The following is a 15702-nucleotide window of genomic DNA, read 5'->3' as shown; positions in this document are numbered from 1 at the left end:
TGCTTCATGCATATATGATTTATCAACCGGAGTATGGTTCATGCATTGTCACCTAGAAGTGCACACCAGCTGGGGTTTGAAGATGGCTTGGCTTGTCTCGTCGTAGATGGAAAGCTTCTGAATCAAAAGTTGCTTCCTCCACCAAGCAGATCTCCCCAAATGTTGAATTTTTTCACTCACTTCAATATGCACACTCAGCTAACTTTTTTCACCCATTGTAATTCAATGGCAATTTTTTTTGATCATTTGTGTTAAATTCCGCAATAAAAGATTTCAATTATCATCTTTTTGTAGCATTCAAAATTCAAGCAAAGATGCTTCAATAATATTATTATTGGATTATCTAATTTTTATGGTACTCCTCCTTTCTATTCCATCTGAGACACACTCAGAGTCGACTCATGGACACTAGTTATGCTGTGAACTAGTCGTCTACTCCTCTCTATATATTATTTTTGTGCATGATTTTATAAGTATACTTAGTAAATTAATAGGGCTACAAAAACTTTATAGTTAAGAGAGAAGAACAAATAATTTGAGATATTCAACTAAAAAGAAGGAAGAATTTGAGATGGCTAGAAAGTGCCGGATTGCTTATGATTGCGCTATGGGGTTAATCATTTTTTATGTTAAAAGCTTAAGGATTGGTGAGCCTTCACCTTCATCTAACCCAATCTAACGCCAAAATCCGATACCAGATTTCTGCGACAAAAATTCAAGCCCCTTTACTTCCTCCATAAAAAATGGTTTTATCTTTATTAGAAACATGAAAATTGTGTTAAAACTAGAAATACCAAGGTGGGAATGCCTTTATGGCTTAGTAGATGGTAAGAGTTCGAAACTCTAAATGAACAAAGTTGATATATGAGTTAGTTACACCGATGGCTAAAAAAATAAATAAATAAATTTGGGCATCAATAATCTCCTATTTTTGCACAAACGTATTGACAGACAAGGGCATGCCCGGCAAAGCATTCTAGGTCTTTATACTTTCGAAAAGTTATTCATCCAGAGTTTGTGCCCTATATATATAGGGATGGGAGATTACTTCCACTAAGAATTGTAAAACATTCATCGTGTTTTGTTCACTCGAAAGTAGTTACATTAGTAATATTGAGAATGAAAGAAAAAATCATAATCATTGAAAAATGTTAATAAAAAAATAATAAATATTTTCATAGCCAAGTAGAAAATATCACAGTAGAAAATATCACATTAACTATTACAATAACAATGACAACAGTAACAACATAACACAACAAAAGCTAGCTACATCAAGGAATAAATACCCACAGCAATGACAGCCAAAGCTAGCTACATAAAGGAATATAAATACTTCAGTTCTTAACGCAAAAGGGAATTCTAGGAGGCAGTATTTTGTAAAAACAACTCCTCACAAATTAAAAAGATCTTCGGACTTTTCACATGAGGAATCCCCTGACCACCTTTTCACTTTAGCAGTCAGTCCCGACGATAGTTTCAATTCCACCCAACTAGACTTTTGACATGAGTAATCACCAGACCAGAATAGACGCTATGACTTTTCGCTATAGGTGTCCCAACAATAGCTTTCAATTCCTGGCTCCTTAAGTTGTACAAATACCAACTTCTCCCAAATCTACTACCCATGTAACCATCATCCCAATCATGTCGAATGATCATCAATCCTTGATTCCCCACCATTTGAATCGGGTGAAATGAATCATCCATTAAGAAACTTGACAGACTATTAGGCTTACCAACAATGGAAAGAAGACATATTTTATGTTTCTTAACCCAAATATGATTACCCAAATCCTCCAACATCCATAACACTAATTCCATTTCCGTAGCCGGGTTTGAGAAGTAGATTGATCCCTTCACCACTAACAAGTTGCAATTTATAAGTTGGTGTTCAGAACCTCTTTTTGGTTGACATGGCAAGCATATTTTTTGCCTGAATTCCTCGGTACCAATATCCATTGATTGCACAAAAGCCACCCGAGGAGAATAAACACTCTCAATATTGTAAGCAATGTCCATGCCCCTTAATCTCCGAGGAACAACATCACAATTGTATGCTAGCCAATACAATATCCCATTCACAGCGATAGGCTTGAAAACACCTTCTAGGCAAAATGTAGATGGACTGATCAATTTCCTCCATCCACTGCTCTGATGGTCTATCGTAATTAAGTTGATCTCATTAGGGAGAAGACGTGCCCGATCTTTAAAAACCATCACTTTATATTTTTGAATTGAAGCATCATGTACTATCAAAAAAATGCCACCATCAAAGCCCAAATTTGGATTATGAGGTAACTTCTTTTGAATGCCGGTAACAGGATTATGAACACAAAGCTTTTGTTCTTTTTGGGCATGAAGGACTCCTCCTACATTTTTGTAAATAGGAAGAACATAATCTCGAAAAAGTAATAAACCATCAGTAGAGGCAACAATATGGGTGTAATCATCAGGAATACATATAGGAAAATCTGTGGAGTCTCTCTGTTCGATATCCGAAAGAAGCAAGCGATGGGAGGCTAAATCTTCACTGACCAAGACTGCAGGCTTGGATTCCCATATGAGAAGATGACATTTGATAAATTTTGGATCAGAGATGATGGTTTTCCAAAACTTACATACTAGTTTGAATCTAACAAGTGATTCAGCAGGTACTCTTGTTAGTATCTCATCGATGATTTCTCTAGGCAGACATTTCGAGTTGTCATTGCTTTTGATTCTGTTTCTGCTTCCCATGCTATGCTGCTTACAGTTTTTCTCGCCTAAGCTAGCTCTATATCCCACAGAAACATTCAACCAATATATTGAATTAAATATTAACCATATGAATTGAGATACATATAAATATATATATGCCTTCAGAATTTAGGGTCAAATCAGAAGCTTATTGGTTAAAGAGACACATAAATATTTTTGAAGATAAATAAGTCAAAAAAATAAAATAAAACAAAAAACAAATGGACTAATTTGTCATACATATATCAGTGCATTAGATTATTCCTCTTGAGAATTTTTAATCAGAGCTCTGGACCTGACCGCATAAGTTGGTATATATACGACCATTAACTAAAATATGTCTATGATTAACTAATTGGCGGAATAGTTGAAGCCATACCCAATCGAAAAAGGATGTTATCCAAACGCATTTTAAAAGGATTTATAAGTTAAATTGGGAATGGATCCTCTCCAAGGAAATTTGCCTCCAAGCATCTACAAGTATTTAATCCTACGATTGTTAAGGCCCCACATCAACAATCTAATTAACTAATGAACACGGTATCGTTTGACTAAAAATGCACCTTACAGCTCCATTGAAAAACACCAGTGACTGATTGAAGGAGAAATTTCACACGCGTGCCTACCATACTTACAAGCAATTTCAGACATTTATTATTTTCAGTTTCAGTCAAGTTTACAAAAGTAAAATCAGTAGTTCCTACCAAAATTGTTGTTGGCCTAGTTGGAGTGGTATAATGTATCGATCAGTGAACACTATTAATTACTATCCCTCTTAAAATTAGTTCAGCATAAAATGGATATTTGGAAATTACAAATTTAGAAAATCTACAAATTTAGGTATAAATTTTTTATTTAGAATTTGTGAATAAGAATATAGATTTCAATAAATAGGTGATAATATTATATATATATATATGATTCAACTCACCTAGATGTATCTAGTTGAAGTGAAGCTAGGAGAATCTTGTCCGTCTCTTAGGCTCCTAGAAAACAACATTCGACTTGCATGTGTTAACTATTTAGCTAGCGTTCCTTCTGCATCAGGATCAAACTCAAAGATGATGAAAGAAAATTCATGGTAGTACATGGTCAAACCTGGTGAACCGGACCCTGGTGCACCGGACCGGGAAAACATCAGCTATTATGTAAGGGTTAGTTTGATGTGGTGGAATGGAATAAGAATGGAGGAGGAAATGGAATGAAATGGTTATTCCTTTTGTTTGAAGGTGGAATGATTTTAATGGAATGACCATTCTCCAAGAAAAGTGAGAATGATGATTCCAACTTTAAAAATAGCACCAAACACGATAATGGAAAAAAAATCATTCCATTCCACTTTCTTTTATTCCATTCCATCACACCAAACTAGCCATAAGAGAATAAGAGAATGAAAGAATGAGAATCAAGAAAAGGAAAAGGAAAGTTCAGCAGCTTTGATGTACTGAAATCTTAAAATACTTTCTTAACTCAGAAAAATCTGTGAAATCTTCCAAATCTTCAATTATAGCATATAAAGATTGATGATAATGAGGGAAATCGAAAGAGGGTTTGTTAGTTAATGGAAAGAGGGTCTTCAGTTTTTATAGCCTAAGCTAACTGAAACATTTAACTGAAACATTCAACCAATATATAGAATTAAATATTAACCATATGAATTAATTGAGATAAAGTGTAATTCTAATTTATATATATATATATGCCTTCAGAATTTAGGGTCTGTTAGTTAAAAAAATTGTCAAAGATGAAATCACAATGTCAGATCAGAAGCCAGGCATAAATTTTTTTTTATAGATAAATAAGTCTTATTAGAATAAATAAATAAATAATATATATATATATATATGCCTTCAGAATTTAGGGTCTGTTAGTTAAAAAAATTGTCAAAGATGAAATCACAATGTCAGATCAGAAGCCAGGCATAAATTTTTTTTTATAGATAAATAAGTCTTATTAGAATAAATAAATAAATAATATATATATATATATATATATATATATATATATATATATGCCTTCAGAATTTAGGGTCTGTTAGTTAAAAAAATTGTCAAAGATGAAATCACAATGTCAGATCAGAAGCCAGGCATAAATTTTTTTTTTTTATAGATAAATAAGTCTTATTAGAATAAATAAATAAACCCCACCCGCCCCATTTAATTTCCACACAATCAATTTGTTATATGAATTCTCCAAATTGCATACAATATAGGGTTTTCACTTCTCTTAAGTGGTGAATAAATGGACTAATTTGTCTAACTTTATACAGATATTTATAGGTAGTGCACTGTAGTTTTATTTCGGTTAATGGGTGGAACACAAATTTAGGGAGAAAAAAGAAAGAACAAATTAGGGATTTTGAAAGGATCTGTTAGGTTAATGCAGGATTTGCTGGATTTGTAGGTTAAAAAGGATTTGCTGCATTTGTAGGTTAAATTAGGATTTTTAAAAGCACCTATAAGAGAGGGACAAGAGATGTGTAAAGAAAGAGAACACAAAGACTGTTGAGAGAGACATACCTGTGGCTAAAGAGATCGGCCAGTGATGGTGAGGCTGACGGAGCACACAACAGAGACCGGCGAGAGGATGAGAGAGAGACCCAAGAGGATGAGGGAGAGACCCGAAGTGTCTATAGTAGGACGTACCGGAAGATTAGGTTTTTTATTAAGCATATATATATATATATATATATATATATATTAAAAGACATATTTAACCTTGTTAAAACTACCAATAAAAATAACCTTGTGAAGGATGACGTAGATAGTGTTAAGACATATTTAACCTTGTGAATGATGACGTAGATAGTGTAATCTCATGACCAATAAAAATTTGCCAACTAACATTTTATTTTATTTTTTTTAATTTTTTTTTTTGGCCAACTAACATTGTTATCTCCTTTTGGAGAGAATATTGGTACCCAAGGGTACCCGTCAGCATTGACACCTGCTATCCGAATTCAATGAAAACATGACATGTTGTTAACTTTTCACATAAGCATCATACTCAACATAGCAGCAAGCCACTAACGGAGACGTCGTCAATTTTCTTTCTCTCTCCTCAGCCCTCCATCCCACTTTCTTTCTCTCTCCTCGTTGCTTTTTTCAGAGAACCAAGTTATTTTTCTTTTTCTCTCCTCAGCCCTCCATCCAACTTTCTTTCTCTCTCCTCATTGCTTTTTTCGGGGAACCAAGTTATCGATTGGGGCTGAGACGAAATTCTTATTTCCCACATAACAATGGTTACAATGAGTCTCGTTCTCTCTGTTATTTCTCTCATGAGTTTTTGAGGTTGATTTGCAAGACTTATTTTTAGTATCACCTACAGGGTAATCCTCGCTTCTCCTGTGGGGCATCGAATTCCTGGTTGGACTTCTGGGACATTATAGCATGCTGCTCGGAGTTCTGGACCAGCAGCTCTATGTATGGCTGTCAAAAGGACACCCAAATTACGGTAGAGTTCATTGAAAACAAATTCATTAGGAAGATGTTAAAAATATACCTCCATCAGCACCACCACCTCCAAGTATTGGCTCATTAATTTGCTGGAGCAACCTATATAAAATATCCATCCAATTAAAAAAAAAAAAAAAAAAAAAAAAAAAAAAAAAAAAAACCTTATACTTGCCTTTATTATGTAGCATTTGTTCTTGTTGATTTAGCTGGTGTCATCAAATCAAAATACAAATTTTGTTTTGGAAAGAATTTTACTTCACTGACTTGAATTCGGCAGAATCCTTGGATAATATTGGCCAAGAAGATGATTTAAATTTTTTATTCCGAACTAAATTGAGGAATTCAAACCCCAGTATAACTCCAGTATCTGAATGTACCCCTATAGTAGTATAATTTTGTAATCCCATGATGTTGTGCAATTAATTATCTATTTGAGGTGTATTTGGAAATCCCACGAACATTGAATGGTTCCATTATCTTTATACCATGTGCAATTTCAGGCAAGGATTTGGATGATGGGACATCTGAGAAGTACGTTGATTACTGAGAATCCGGTGAAGAACGATGATGGCGACAGCGAGAAAGAATCGTCGGCAAAGACTGAATCGGCGATATGCAATTTCAGGAGAGGAATCCTGGTTCGGCCGGCTGGTGCAGCGATGGCGATGGCGGCATGGGCCGGCGATGGGCTGTGGAGAGGACTGGTTCGGCCGGCTGGTGCAGCGATGACGATGGCAATGGCGGCATGGCCGGCGATGGGCTGTGGAGAGGTCGGTTGTGACCTTGCGGTGCGGCACCGGCGGGCAAGAATTGGCCGGTTGGCTTTACCGGTTTTGACACAAGCGGCCGACAACCGATTGACTTACGAAACCTATACTGGTTATCTAGCCTTGTGTTCAAAATCCTCATTTTTTTTTGTTCATTATTGAGTGATTAAAAAGGGTTTGGATGGAAGTTATTGGGTCTTTGTTTGTTCGCACAGGGAGTCCAATCCGGCTTTCTTGTTGTGCATACCAGCACGTTTGACTTGGTACTCGTTGATGATTCTGACGACGTTCACACCGGAGTGGGCGGCGATGGTGCACATAGGGCCTCCGACTTGGTTTTCTGAAAAAAAATTTACTTTGAGCAATGAGGAGAGAGAAAGAAAGTGGGATGGAGGGCTGAGGAGAGAGAAAGAAAGTTGACGACATCTCCGTCAGTGGCTTGCTGCTATGTTGAGTATGATGCTCATGTGAAAAGTTAGTAACATATCATGTTCTTATTAGATTGGGGTAGCAGGTGTCAATGCTGACGGGGTACCTAATATTCTCTCCTCCTTATTAAGAAGGTCAGGTGACAAAATAGGTACCTTAATTGAGGTATTTTCAATCAAATATTCAATCTTGGGTCATTAAACCACTCTTCGCGACTTCATAGGTAACTCAAATAAGTTAAACTCAAAATTCTCATTTTCTTTCTAAGATTTAGTCCTTATAGAAGTGGATTTCTCTGCCCGTTGCTCTAGGCCTGTTATGCAAATTCTGACAAACAAAAAATATTAACGGCAACTTATACTATTAAATTCTATTACAATATTTACATATTAAACAAAGGAAGTTCCATTGTTCTTTTTTCCATTTTCTTCCGGACGTGATAGGAAACTCGAATAAGTTTAACACAAAACTCTCATTTTCTTTCAAAGATTGAATTCTTATACATTCAAAAGGTCTAGTGATATAATAGGTACCTTGATTGCGGTATTTTCATTCAAAGATTCAATTTCTATTCACTAAAACACTCTTCGGGACGTCAAATGGAACTCGAATAAATTTAACCAAAAACGCTCATTTTCTTTCGAAGATCGAATCGAGTTTAACTTATTCGAGTAAGCTATGAAGTCGCGAAGAGTGTTTTACTGACCAAAGATTGAATCTTTGAATGAAATTACCTCAATCACGTTACCTTTTATGTCACTAGGCCTTTTTAATGTATAAAGATTGAATCTTTGAAAGAAAATGAGAGTTTTGAGTTAAACTTATTCGAGATGCCCTTGACGTCACGATGAGTGTTTTAATGAGTTAAGATTGAATCTTAGAAAGAAAATAACTCAATCAAGGTACCTATTATGTCACTAGACCTTTTTACAGTATAAAGATTGAATCTTAGAAAGAAAATGAGAAACTGAAAATAAAATAAAAAATAAAAAACCTCTGATAATAATCACAGAGACGAAGACCTGCATACTCTCATCCCATCACAAGTTCAATGTATAATTGTCAACCAATTCGTCTCCATCGCAATAGTGGAGATAGACTTGGGTTTTTCCTTGGAGTGGTTACACGAAACAGAAAACCTGATTATTCCATTGGAGTGGAGCCGGCGGTGTAGTTGTGGGGACGGTGATGATGGTGCCATCGGCGGGGATGGCGAGAATGGTAGAGGAGTTGGCTTCGATTGCGTTGCGAATGGGTTCACGATGGCGATCGCGATGGGGACGGATATGAATATCTATATATATATATGTGTGTCTGTCTGTCTGTTTTCTTTTTCTTGCATGAATGATTGAACTTTTTTTGTGATTGAGGTGTAAATTAGGTGGGATTGATGCAAATATTGCAGGAATCAATGTAGATATTGAGAGCGATTGAGAGGTATGAAGTTGATTTGGAAAATTATTTAGGATTTTTCTGAAATTGGGTTATGGTTTGAAGGATTTGGGGGGTGTATATAAAGGGTGTGTATTGACGACTGAGAAGTATAAAGAATTGTTGTAGAGTGTTCTGCTACTTGCCGACGAAGACGCAAACTCATCTGTGAAACTTCGATTCCCACTGAAGGTTTGGAGATTTGAGGCCAATATTTCTTTTTTGCTATCATCATTGTGTAATTTTTCTTATGGGGTGAACACATTTTTTTTTTTCTTTTCAGAAAGCAGATGGGGAAAAAGATGAATAGTGGTTTTAACTATATATATATATATATTTGAATTTACGATAAAACAATATGTTGATAACGGTGCGTTTGGGTGTTTGGGTTTTCGGGTGTTAAGAGTCACAAAAAGGGCATTAGTGTATTTTTATGCTCATAAGGACATTATGGTCTTTAAAATTATAGTGTGCAACACGTGACCATCACATGGTCACTTTTACGGCGAGATCTGACCGGAGCTTGGCCTGAGGGGCTATCTGCACAAAATTACATTATAAGGGTTAGTTGCAACTTTAGTAATTTAGGAATTAATTGCTGATTCGTTAATGGTTCAGGAAAGTTTTTTTATTTATTTTACCCTACAATATATATACAGATACCAAATTTGGAATTAGAAAAGGAATGGGATTAGATTTTGGATTTTGTTGTGCGTTTTGAATGAACTAAAATTTATTAATAATTGGAAGGGAGCGATATTCTCAACTCCTTTTATTTATTTATTTATTAACCCCGTAAGCAATATTCTAATTTTACCTTTATATGTTTGCTTACTAATTTTAAAGCAAAAAATTACGAGTATTTTAAGTTAATGATTATAGTTAATGACAGAAAATACCGTTAAAATATACAAAATCTTTAAATTAAATTAAACGTTAATTTTACAATTAAAATATTTAAAATATCTCTAATAAAAAAGGACACGGATTCTCTCCTTAAACCATCTCTCTCAAAACTAAATCCCACTATTGATACTGAGATACGGGTTCACTCGCCTATACTATACCATCTTGATACCAAACGGATTATTGTGCTTCTTTTCTCTCTCCTCTTTCTCTTACTTTCTCTCTCTACACCCCACCAACGAATCCCGCTGCCGTCTCCCTTTTTATCGTCTTCTCCGCAGGCGGTAGCGACTCCGTCTCCCGTGGTGACTGCCCGGACCTCCACCTCTCTACCACAACACTGTAAATAATGCGTATGCATTACAATATTCTAGATAGAGAATCCAGGCGACAGAACACAGCAGACTCTGACATTTTCTTCTATGAGAGAAATTTGGAAGAGGTTTGATATTTGAATGCGATTGTTTGCTTTTGTTATTTTCTGTTTAAAGCTCGATACTTCCTCTGGTCATTTTTTCAAACTTGATTCTTCTGGCTTTTTCTTCTTTTTTTTTTTTTCTTTTTTTTTTTTTAAATTGTCTTTATGGGTATCTTCTGTTTCTGATAAACTGTCTTTGGATTTCAATTTCTGAGAATGAGAGTAGATAATTTTGACTGTTTTGAAGATCAAGTCTAGTGGGTGTCTTGTTTCGTGGAAGTAGTTCTGGGTTTCACTTTACGCAGAGAGTGGTTTGAGGATCAAGCTATATTGGGTTGCTTTCTGGAGAAAAAGGGAGACAGGCAGCGGGGTTCGTTGGTGGGGGTGTAGAGGGAGACAGTAGGAGGAGGAGGAGGAGGAGGAGGGGAGAAAAGAAGCACAAAACCTACGTGTGGACCATTTGATGCCAAAACGGTGTAGTATAGGTAAGTGAACACGCGTCTTAATAAAACCGTTGGATTTAGTTTGGAAAGAGATGGATTATGGAGAGGATCCGTGTCCCAAAAAAAAATAATAAAACTAAATAAACAAAATGTTCTCTCTTCTGATCCCATTTGTTCTATGATCTGTTCGCTAGAGCTCCTCACCGTGGTTTGGTCGTCGTTGGCTCAGGTTGGTTTGTCACCGTTGTCTTGGTAGAGCAATGAAACTCACTAAACTTTCACCGGACTTAACTGGGTCAGTGTGCGGTCGTCGGAAATGGGTCTGCGTTGCATGAAGCGTCGCCGGACTAGAGGCTGTACACTTGCCGGAGCGGATGGAAGCTACGTACAGTTCCTCGTAGTTGCCGGAATTGCATTGGAGCTTGCATGGACGTCTGAAACTTGGGTCTTTTCCTGTCTTCAACGTTGAAGTAGCTTCGGGCACACGTCTGTTTTCATGAAAGTTGAAAGCTCAAAGCTCTAGTCGGTTTTGCATGGACATTTGAAGCTCTCTGTTCGCTGTCACTGGAGTAGAATGGAGCATTGCCGTTGCTTGAGACTTTGCTGTCACCAGACTGTAGCTCGCCGGAGCTTTAGGTTGTCATGGACGTCAAAGCTTTTCTGGTTTGGTCTTTCTCGCTTCCTCGCCGTCACCGACTGTAGCTTTACCAACATTAGCACGTCCCAGACAAGGCTCACCCAAAACGTGATTAAGCTTGCGTGACAAAACTCAAGTGAGGCGCATCATTTGGTTCGTGTCTAAATTACACAATCCTTTTCAACAGCGTTGTTCTATCGTTTTTGAATTTGCTCTAGCCTTTACTCTCATGCTCTATGAACGCTCTCGCTCAAATTCTCACTATTTATCTCGAATCCGCTCACCCCCACTTTTTGTGAGTTAAGTCCGTGTTAAATTATATCATCTATTGTATATTAGGTTAACTCTCTTTACCTACTTTCAAAGGTGGAGCCAGTGGCCGTAGTATAAAATATGGTTATCTTTTAATTTATTTTTACATTTATAAAAAAAATTATATATAATGTCCTTCTAAATTTTTTAATTTCTAAAATTCACTATAACAGATTAGGCTTTTATTAGCGCTTCGCTTTTAAAAAAGGGATTATTACATATAAATGAGGTTAGGGCTCCATATTTACTAAGAGGCTGAGTCAAAGTCAAGTATTTCTCTAAAATGTGTTTGACCCAAAAGCTGAGGTGGCACATGAAAAAATACTGTTTATAATGTGTGTTACCTAAAATGCCCTTCTTCCTATTTTATGTGTTGCCTAAAATGCCCTTTTCTATAATGACCTAATTGCAAGCCCTAAAGCGCCTCTTTCATATTCCATTCGTGCAGGCAGCCCTCAGTCTTCCCCCTTCTCTGTAAAACGATCAACAAACCCCTAACCCTAACATTCCATTCGTGCAAGCAGACTTTTTTAGAGAGGGTTTTCAAAGAATCCCCAATTCATTCTTATCCCCTTTTCATAGAGTTTGAGAGTGAGGGAGAGCACATTTTTAGAGGGAATGTATCGATTTTTAAGAAGAATTCCCTAATCACAAGTTGTTTGTGCTAATTCCAACCCATTCAAGAGAGCGCCATCACTGCCAAACACTGCAAAATGACGAACTATCGGTGAGTTATAATTTTTTCCAATTTTGATTTATGAGTAATTAGTCTTTTTGTTTTTTTGACTCTTGAATCTTGAAGAAGCTCACCGTAATAGGATTGTCAAAGAGGTTGATCACGATCACGCAGACAACAGTACTCGTGAGGTAATTTAAATTATTCTCCTAATTAGGTTTTTGGGAAATTCAAGTGCCTTATTTCTAATTTTTTAACCAAATGGCCTTTATGTCCTGAATGGATTATATTGCAGAATTCTCTGCTGTCTTACTACTCGCTCTGTGTCGACTTATCACCTTATAAGTCTTCACCCATGCTTGGTGCTTTCAGTACTGGTGAGGTAAGTTAAATTATTATATTTATGCCTTAATTGTTTGCTTTCACTCTTAGGTTTTGGGGAAATTCAAGTGCGCCTTATTTCTATTTTTTTAACCCACTTTCCATGAGATTTGTTTCGTGTGCATCCTATCTCCTTTAAGCCTTTATGTCCGGTATAAATTCTTAAATGGGCTATATTGCAGACTTCTCTGGTGTCTTATTACTCACCCTACGTGGACTCATCACCTGAGAAGTCTTCACTAATGCTTACTGATACATTTGCTTTCCTTTGTTGTGTTATTTATAATTTTCCTAAAAGCAACTTAGTGATAGAATGGAATTAACATGGTGAAAAACTAAAAAAAAATAATATTAAATAATATTAGTTCTTGTTGTCTTCTTTGTTTGTGTGTGTGTCATCACACTCTAAAGCCTGCATATCTGTAACAGAATATGTGTTGTGACTTTGCTTTCCTTTGTTACTATCTCAATCCATGTTAAGTTTTATCTTGTCCTTCCCTTTGCATTGTCTTCAATGTGGACCATGTCACTTTTGTCGCGTATGTAGTTATTTTTTTTTTCTAGTTGCATATGTAGTTATTGGTAACCAACTTAATCATTTTTTTATTTTATTTTATCTTATTCCCAATGTGTGTTGCTTCATTTGTCTCAACTCTCATGAATGCATTGCCAGGAAAGAAAAACCATCTGAAAATTGTATTTATTCCTAATTTTATTCGTTCTTGTGTTAGCATGCATTTTCTCAATATTTGCATTTCTCCACACTCCATCTATGAACATGTTTGTTAATCACCCCTCATTCCATCCTATAAATTATGTATGGTTTATATAATAATTTTTTTAGTTTTAAAGGTATACGTCAACTACACATAAAAAAGCACTCCCCCACTTAATGTATCTTGTTTTAAATTCTGTAAGGAATGTCATCTTCAATTTGTCCTTATATATGAACAATAAAGCCTAGGTAATGAAATTATTCGCATTTTAGTATCTAATAATTTTCAAATTTTGCTTTATCTTCATTTGTATTCCTAGTTTAAGTAAATTTACATTACAAAAATTTAGTTCTATTTTCTAGAATTTCTTTCAATACCTATAATTAGATTGTCCCTACATTAGTTCCATCAATCAAAATAATAGCACCAGTACATGGTATGTTCTAAGTAATTTCAGCTTAATGTATATTTTCAGTTCATACATAACTAAGACAAAAGATAACGTCTCCATGCTGATCCATGATGTAAAGTTATAGTAATTAGAAAGTCACTTGTTTTCCCCCCATATTTTCTCATTATAGTCACAATTCCATTATATGTGTCTTTTATATGTTAATATGTGCTATTTATTACTTTTTCCCTTTTCTAAGATACGTCATGTTACATTTTTTAAGACCCTATCACCAACTTCCAAGAAATCTTTAAAAATCATAAAAAGATCTTTCTTATTCTAGCTAAAGCTTTCTATTAGTCTTTCCACTAGCTAAACCATTTCCATTGTTAACCTTCTTAGCATAAAGCCACATCTGATTAGCACATCATTCACTCCCTAATCACTTACAATATTTTTGACAACTACCTACACCACCAAAATATCACTTCTCCATTTCTGGTTGAAACCCCATCACCATGGCCACCATCCACCATCCTAATTGTTTGCTAACAACTCCATTAAAACTCACCACTCTGACATCTGTAGATAACCATCAGTTCATCACAATCAACCTTACTGAAACCTAATTGCATAACTGTCATTGTCTATCCCATATTCACACCATGACAATCAAATTCACTTCCATAACCCTCCCACCTCCATTATCACCTCTCTCTAAAATTTCTTTTTTCCCCCCTTTCTCCAAAATTTCCATTTTCCTTTTCTAAGTTCTCTAAAATTGTTACTCTCTTCCTATTGAGATGTTCTCTAGACTCTTTTATTCTCTCTCTAAAATATCAGCAATTATGTCAAAGTACGTCTGTCCTCTTATTCTCTCTTTAAAAGTCAGTACCTTCTACTGAAATTTATTGTGATACTTCGTTCTCTTTAAAATATTTGTTTCTCTAAAATTCTAGCAACTCCCTCCAAATCTTTTGGCAACTTTTTCTCACTTTAACATTTTATTACTATCTCGGTAAAATTACAAAAATTCTCTTGATTCTTCTTAAATTTTTCAGGATAGCTCTTACTTTTTCAGGAATTGTTGTAATTGGCTCCTGACTCTGGTATTGTTGTAATTAGAGATATCATAGAGCATTCCTTGGCAGATTATCCTGTTAATTTAAGTTTTTCATGCGTTTCACCTATCTTTTAGCTTGTTTACAGCCTACGAAATGGCTGATCTCATACTTAAAAAAGTCTCCTTATAGTGGGCAGTCTAAGCTTTCACCATGTCACCTGACCCATTTTTTCCATCAAATTATATATATATATATATATATATATATATATATATATATATAAAGTAGCATTTTGAATATTAAAGAGTTAAACTATCATAAAAATATACTAGGCCACGTAGAAATTCCCACATGTTGAAGAACCAGTTGGCTGGTGATTGTCCTTTCCACTTCCAGAACCTTTTCTCCTTTTGTTGATCGAAATACAGAAAGGAGAGATGACCCTGATTGGGTCTTCAATTTTCTTATCGCCCTTTAAGAAAGATAAAAAAAATTAATATTTAGAAGTTGGATTTGATGTGACCTTATTTATATATTCATGATAAGATAAATTATTTAAACTTGAAACTTGAACGAAGACTCAAGAAAACGTCATTAGAATATCTCCCATCAGTTAACTAGACTCATGTACACTTATTTTGTGAAAATAACATGTATGTGTGAGATTTGTCAAACCACCAAATTACAAATTCTGAGTTTCAATAAGAGTATATCCAAAGAAAACAAGGGTTGAAGTAGTTTTCAGTTTAGCATATATTTGCCAGTTTGAAGAGAGCTTTGCATTCCTAAGCATGCTAACTCCATTTTCTTTCTTTAATTCTTTGTTTCTGATGCACACTTTCTTATTTCTTTATACTTAGAGTAGCCTTCCTTAATTTATAATTATAGTAATATAAAATCTAAAGCATGTAGTTCCTATTTTGCAGCAGAACTACTG

General features: G+C 35.3%; 1 protein-coding gene across 4 annotated transcripts; it reads right to left on the bottom strand.

The window, feature by feature from the left end:
- Positions 1–1113: 1113 nt before the first annotated feature.
- Positions 1114–5384, bottom strand: LOC132293548 (F-box protein At3g17710-like). Of its 4 annotated transcripts, none has more exons than XM_059791081.1 (3): positions 5259–5384; positions 3671–3852; positions 1114–2776 (listed from the first exon to the last, which is right to left on the bottom strand). In XM_059791081.1, the coding sequence occupies exon 3, from the start codon at positions 2737–2739 to the stop codon at positions 1480–1482; it is 1260 nt and encodes a 419-aa protein (XP_059647064.1). In that variant the 5' UTR covers positions 2740–2776; positions 3671–3852; positions 5259–5384; the 3' UTR covers positions 1114–1479. The 4 variants fall into 4 exon arrangements, with proteins under 4 accessions (XP_059647064.1, XP_059647065.1, XP_059647066.1 ...); XM_059791082.1 differs by having other exon boundaries at positions 3671–3777; XM_059791083.1 differs by having other exon boundaries at positions 3671–3725.
- Positions 5385–15702: the final 10318 nt, after the last annotated feature.

Source organism: Cornus florida, unplaced genomic scaffold (assembly GCF_030987335.1).
Source record: "Cornus florida cultivar Cherokee Brave unplaced genomic scaffold, ASM3098733v1 CherokeeBrave_3.0.0_Hap2_Chr02, whole genome shotgun sequence".
Taxonomy (NCBI): domain Eukaryota; kingdom Viridiplantae; phylum Streptophyta; class Magnoliopsida; order Cornales; family Cornaceae; genus Cornus; species Cornus florida.
This window is presented reverse-complemented; position numbering and strand designations above follow the sequence as displayed.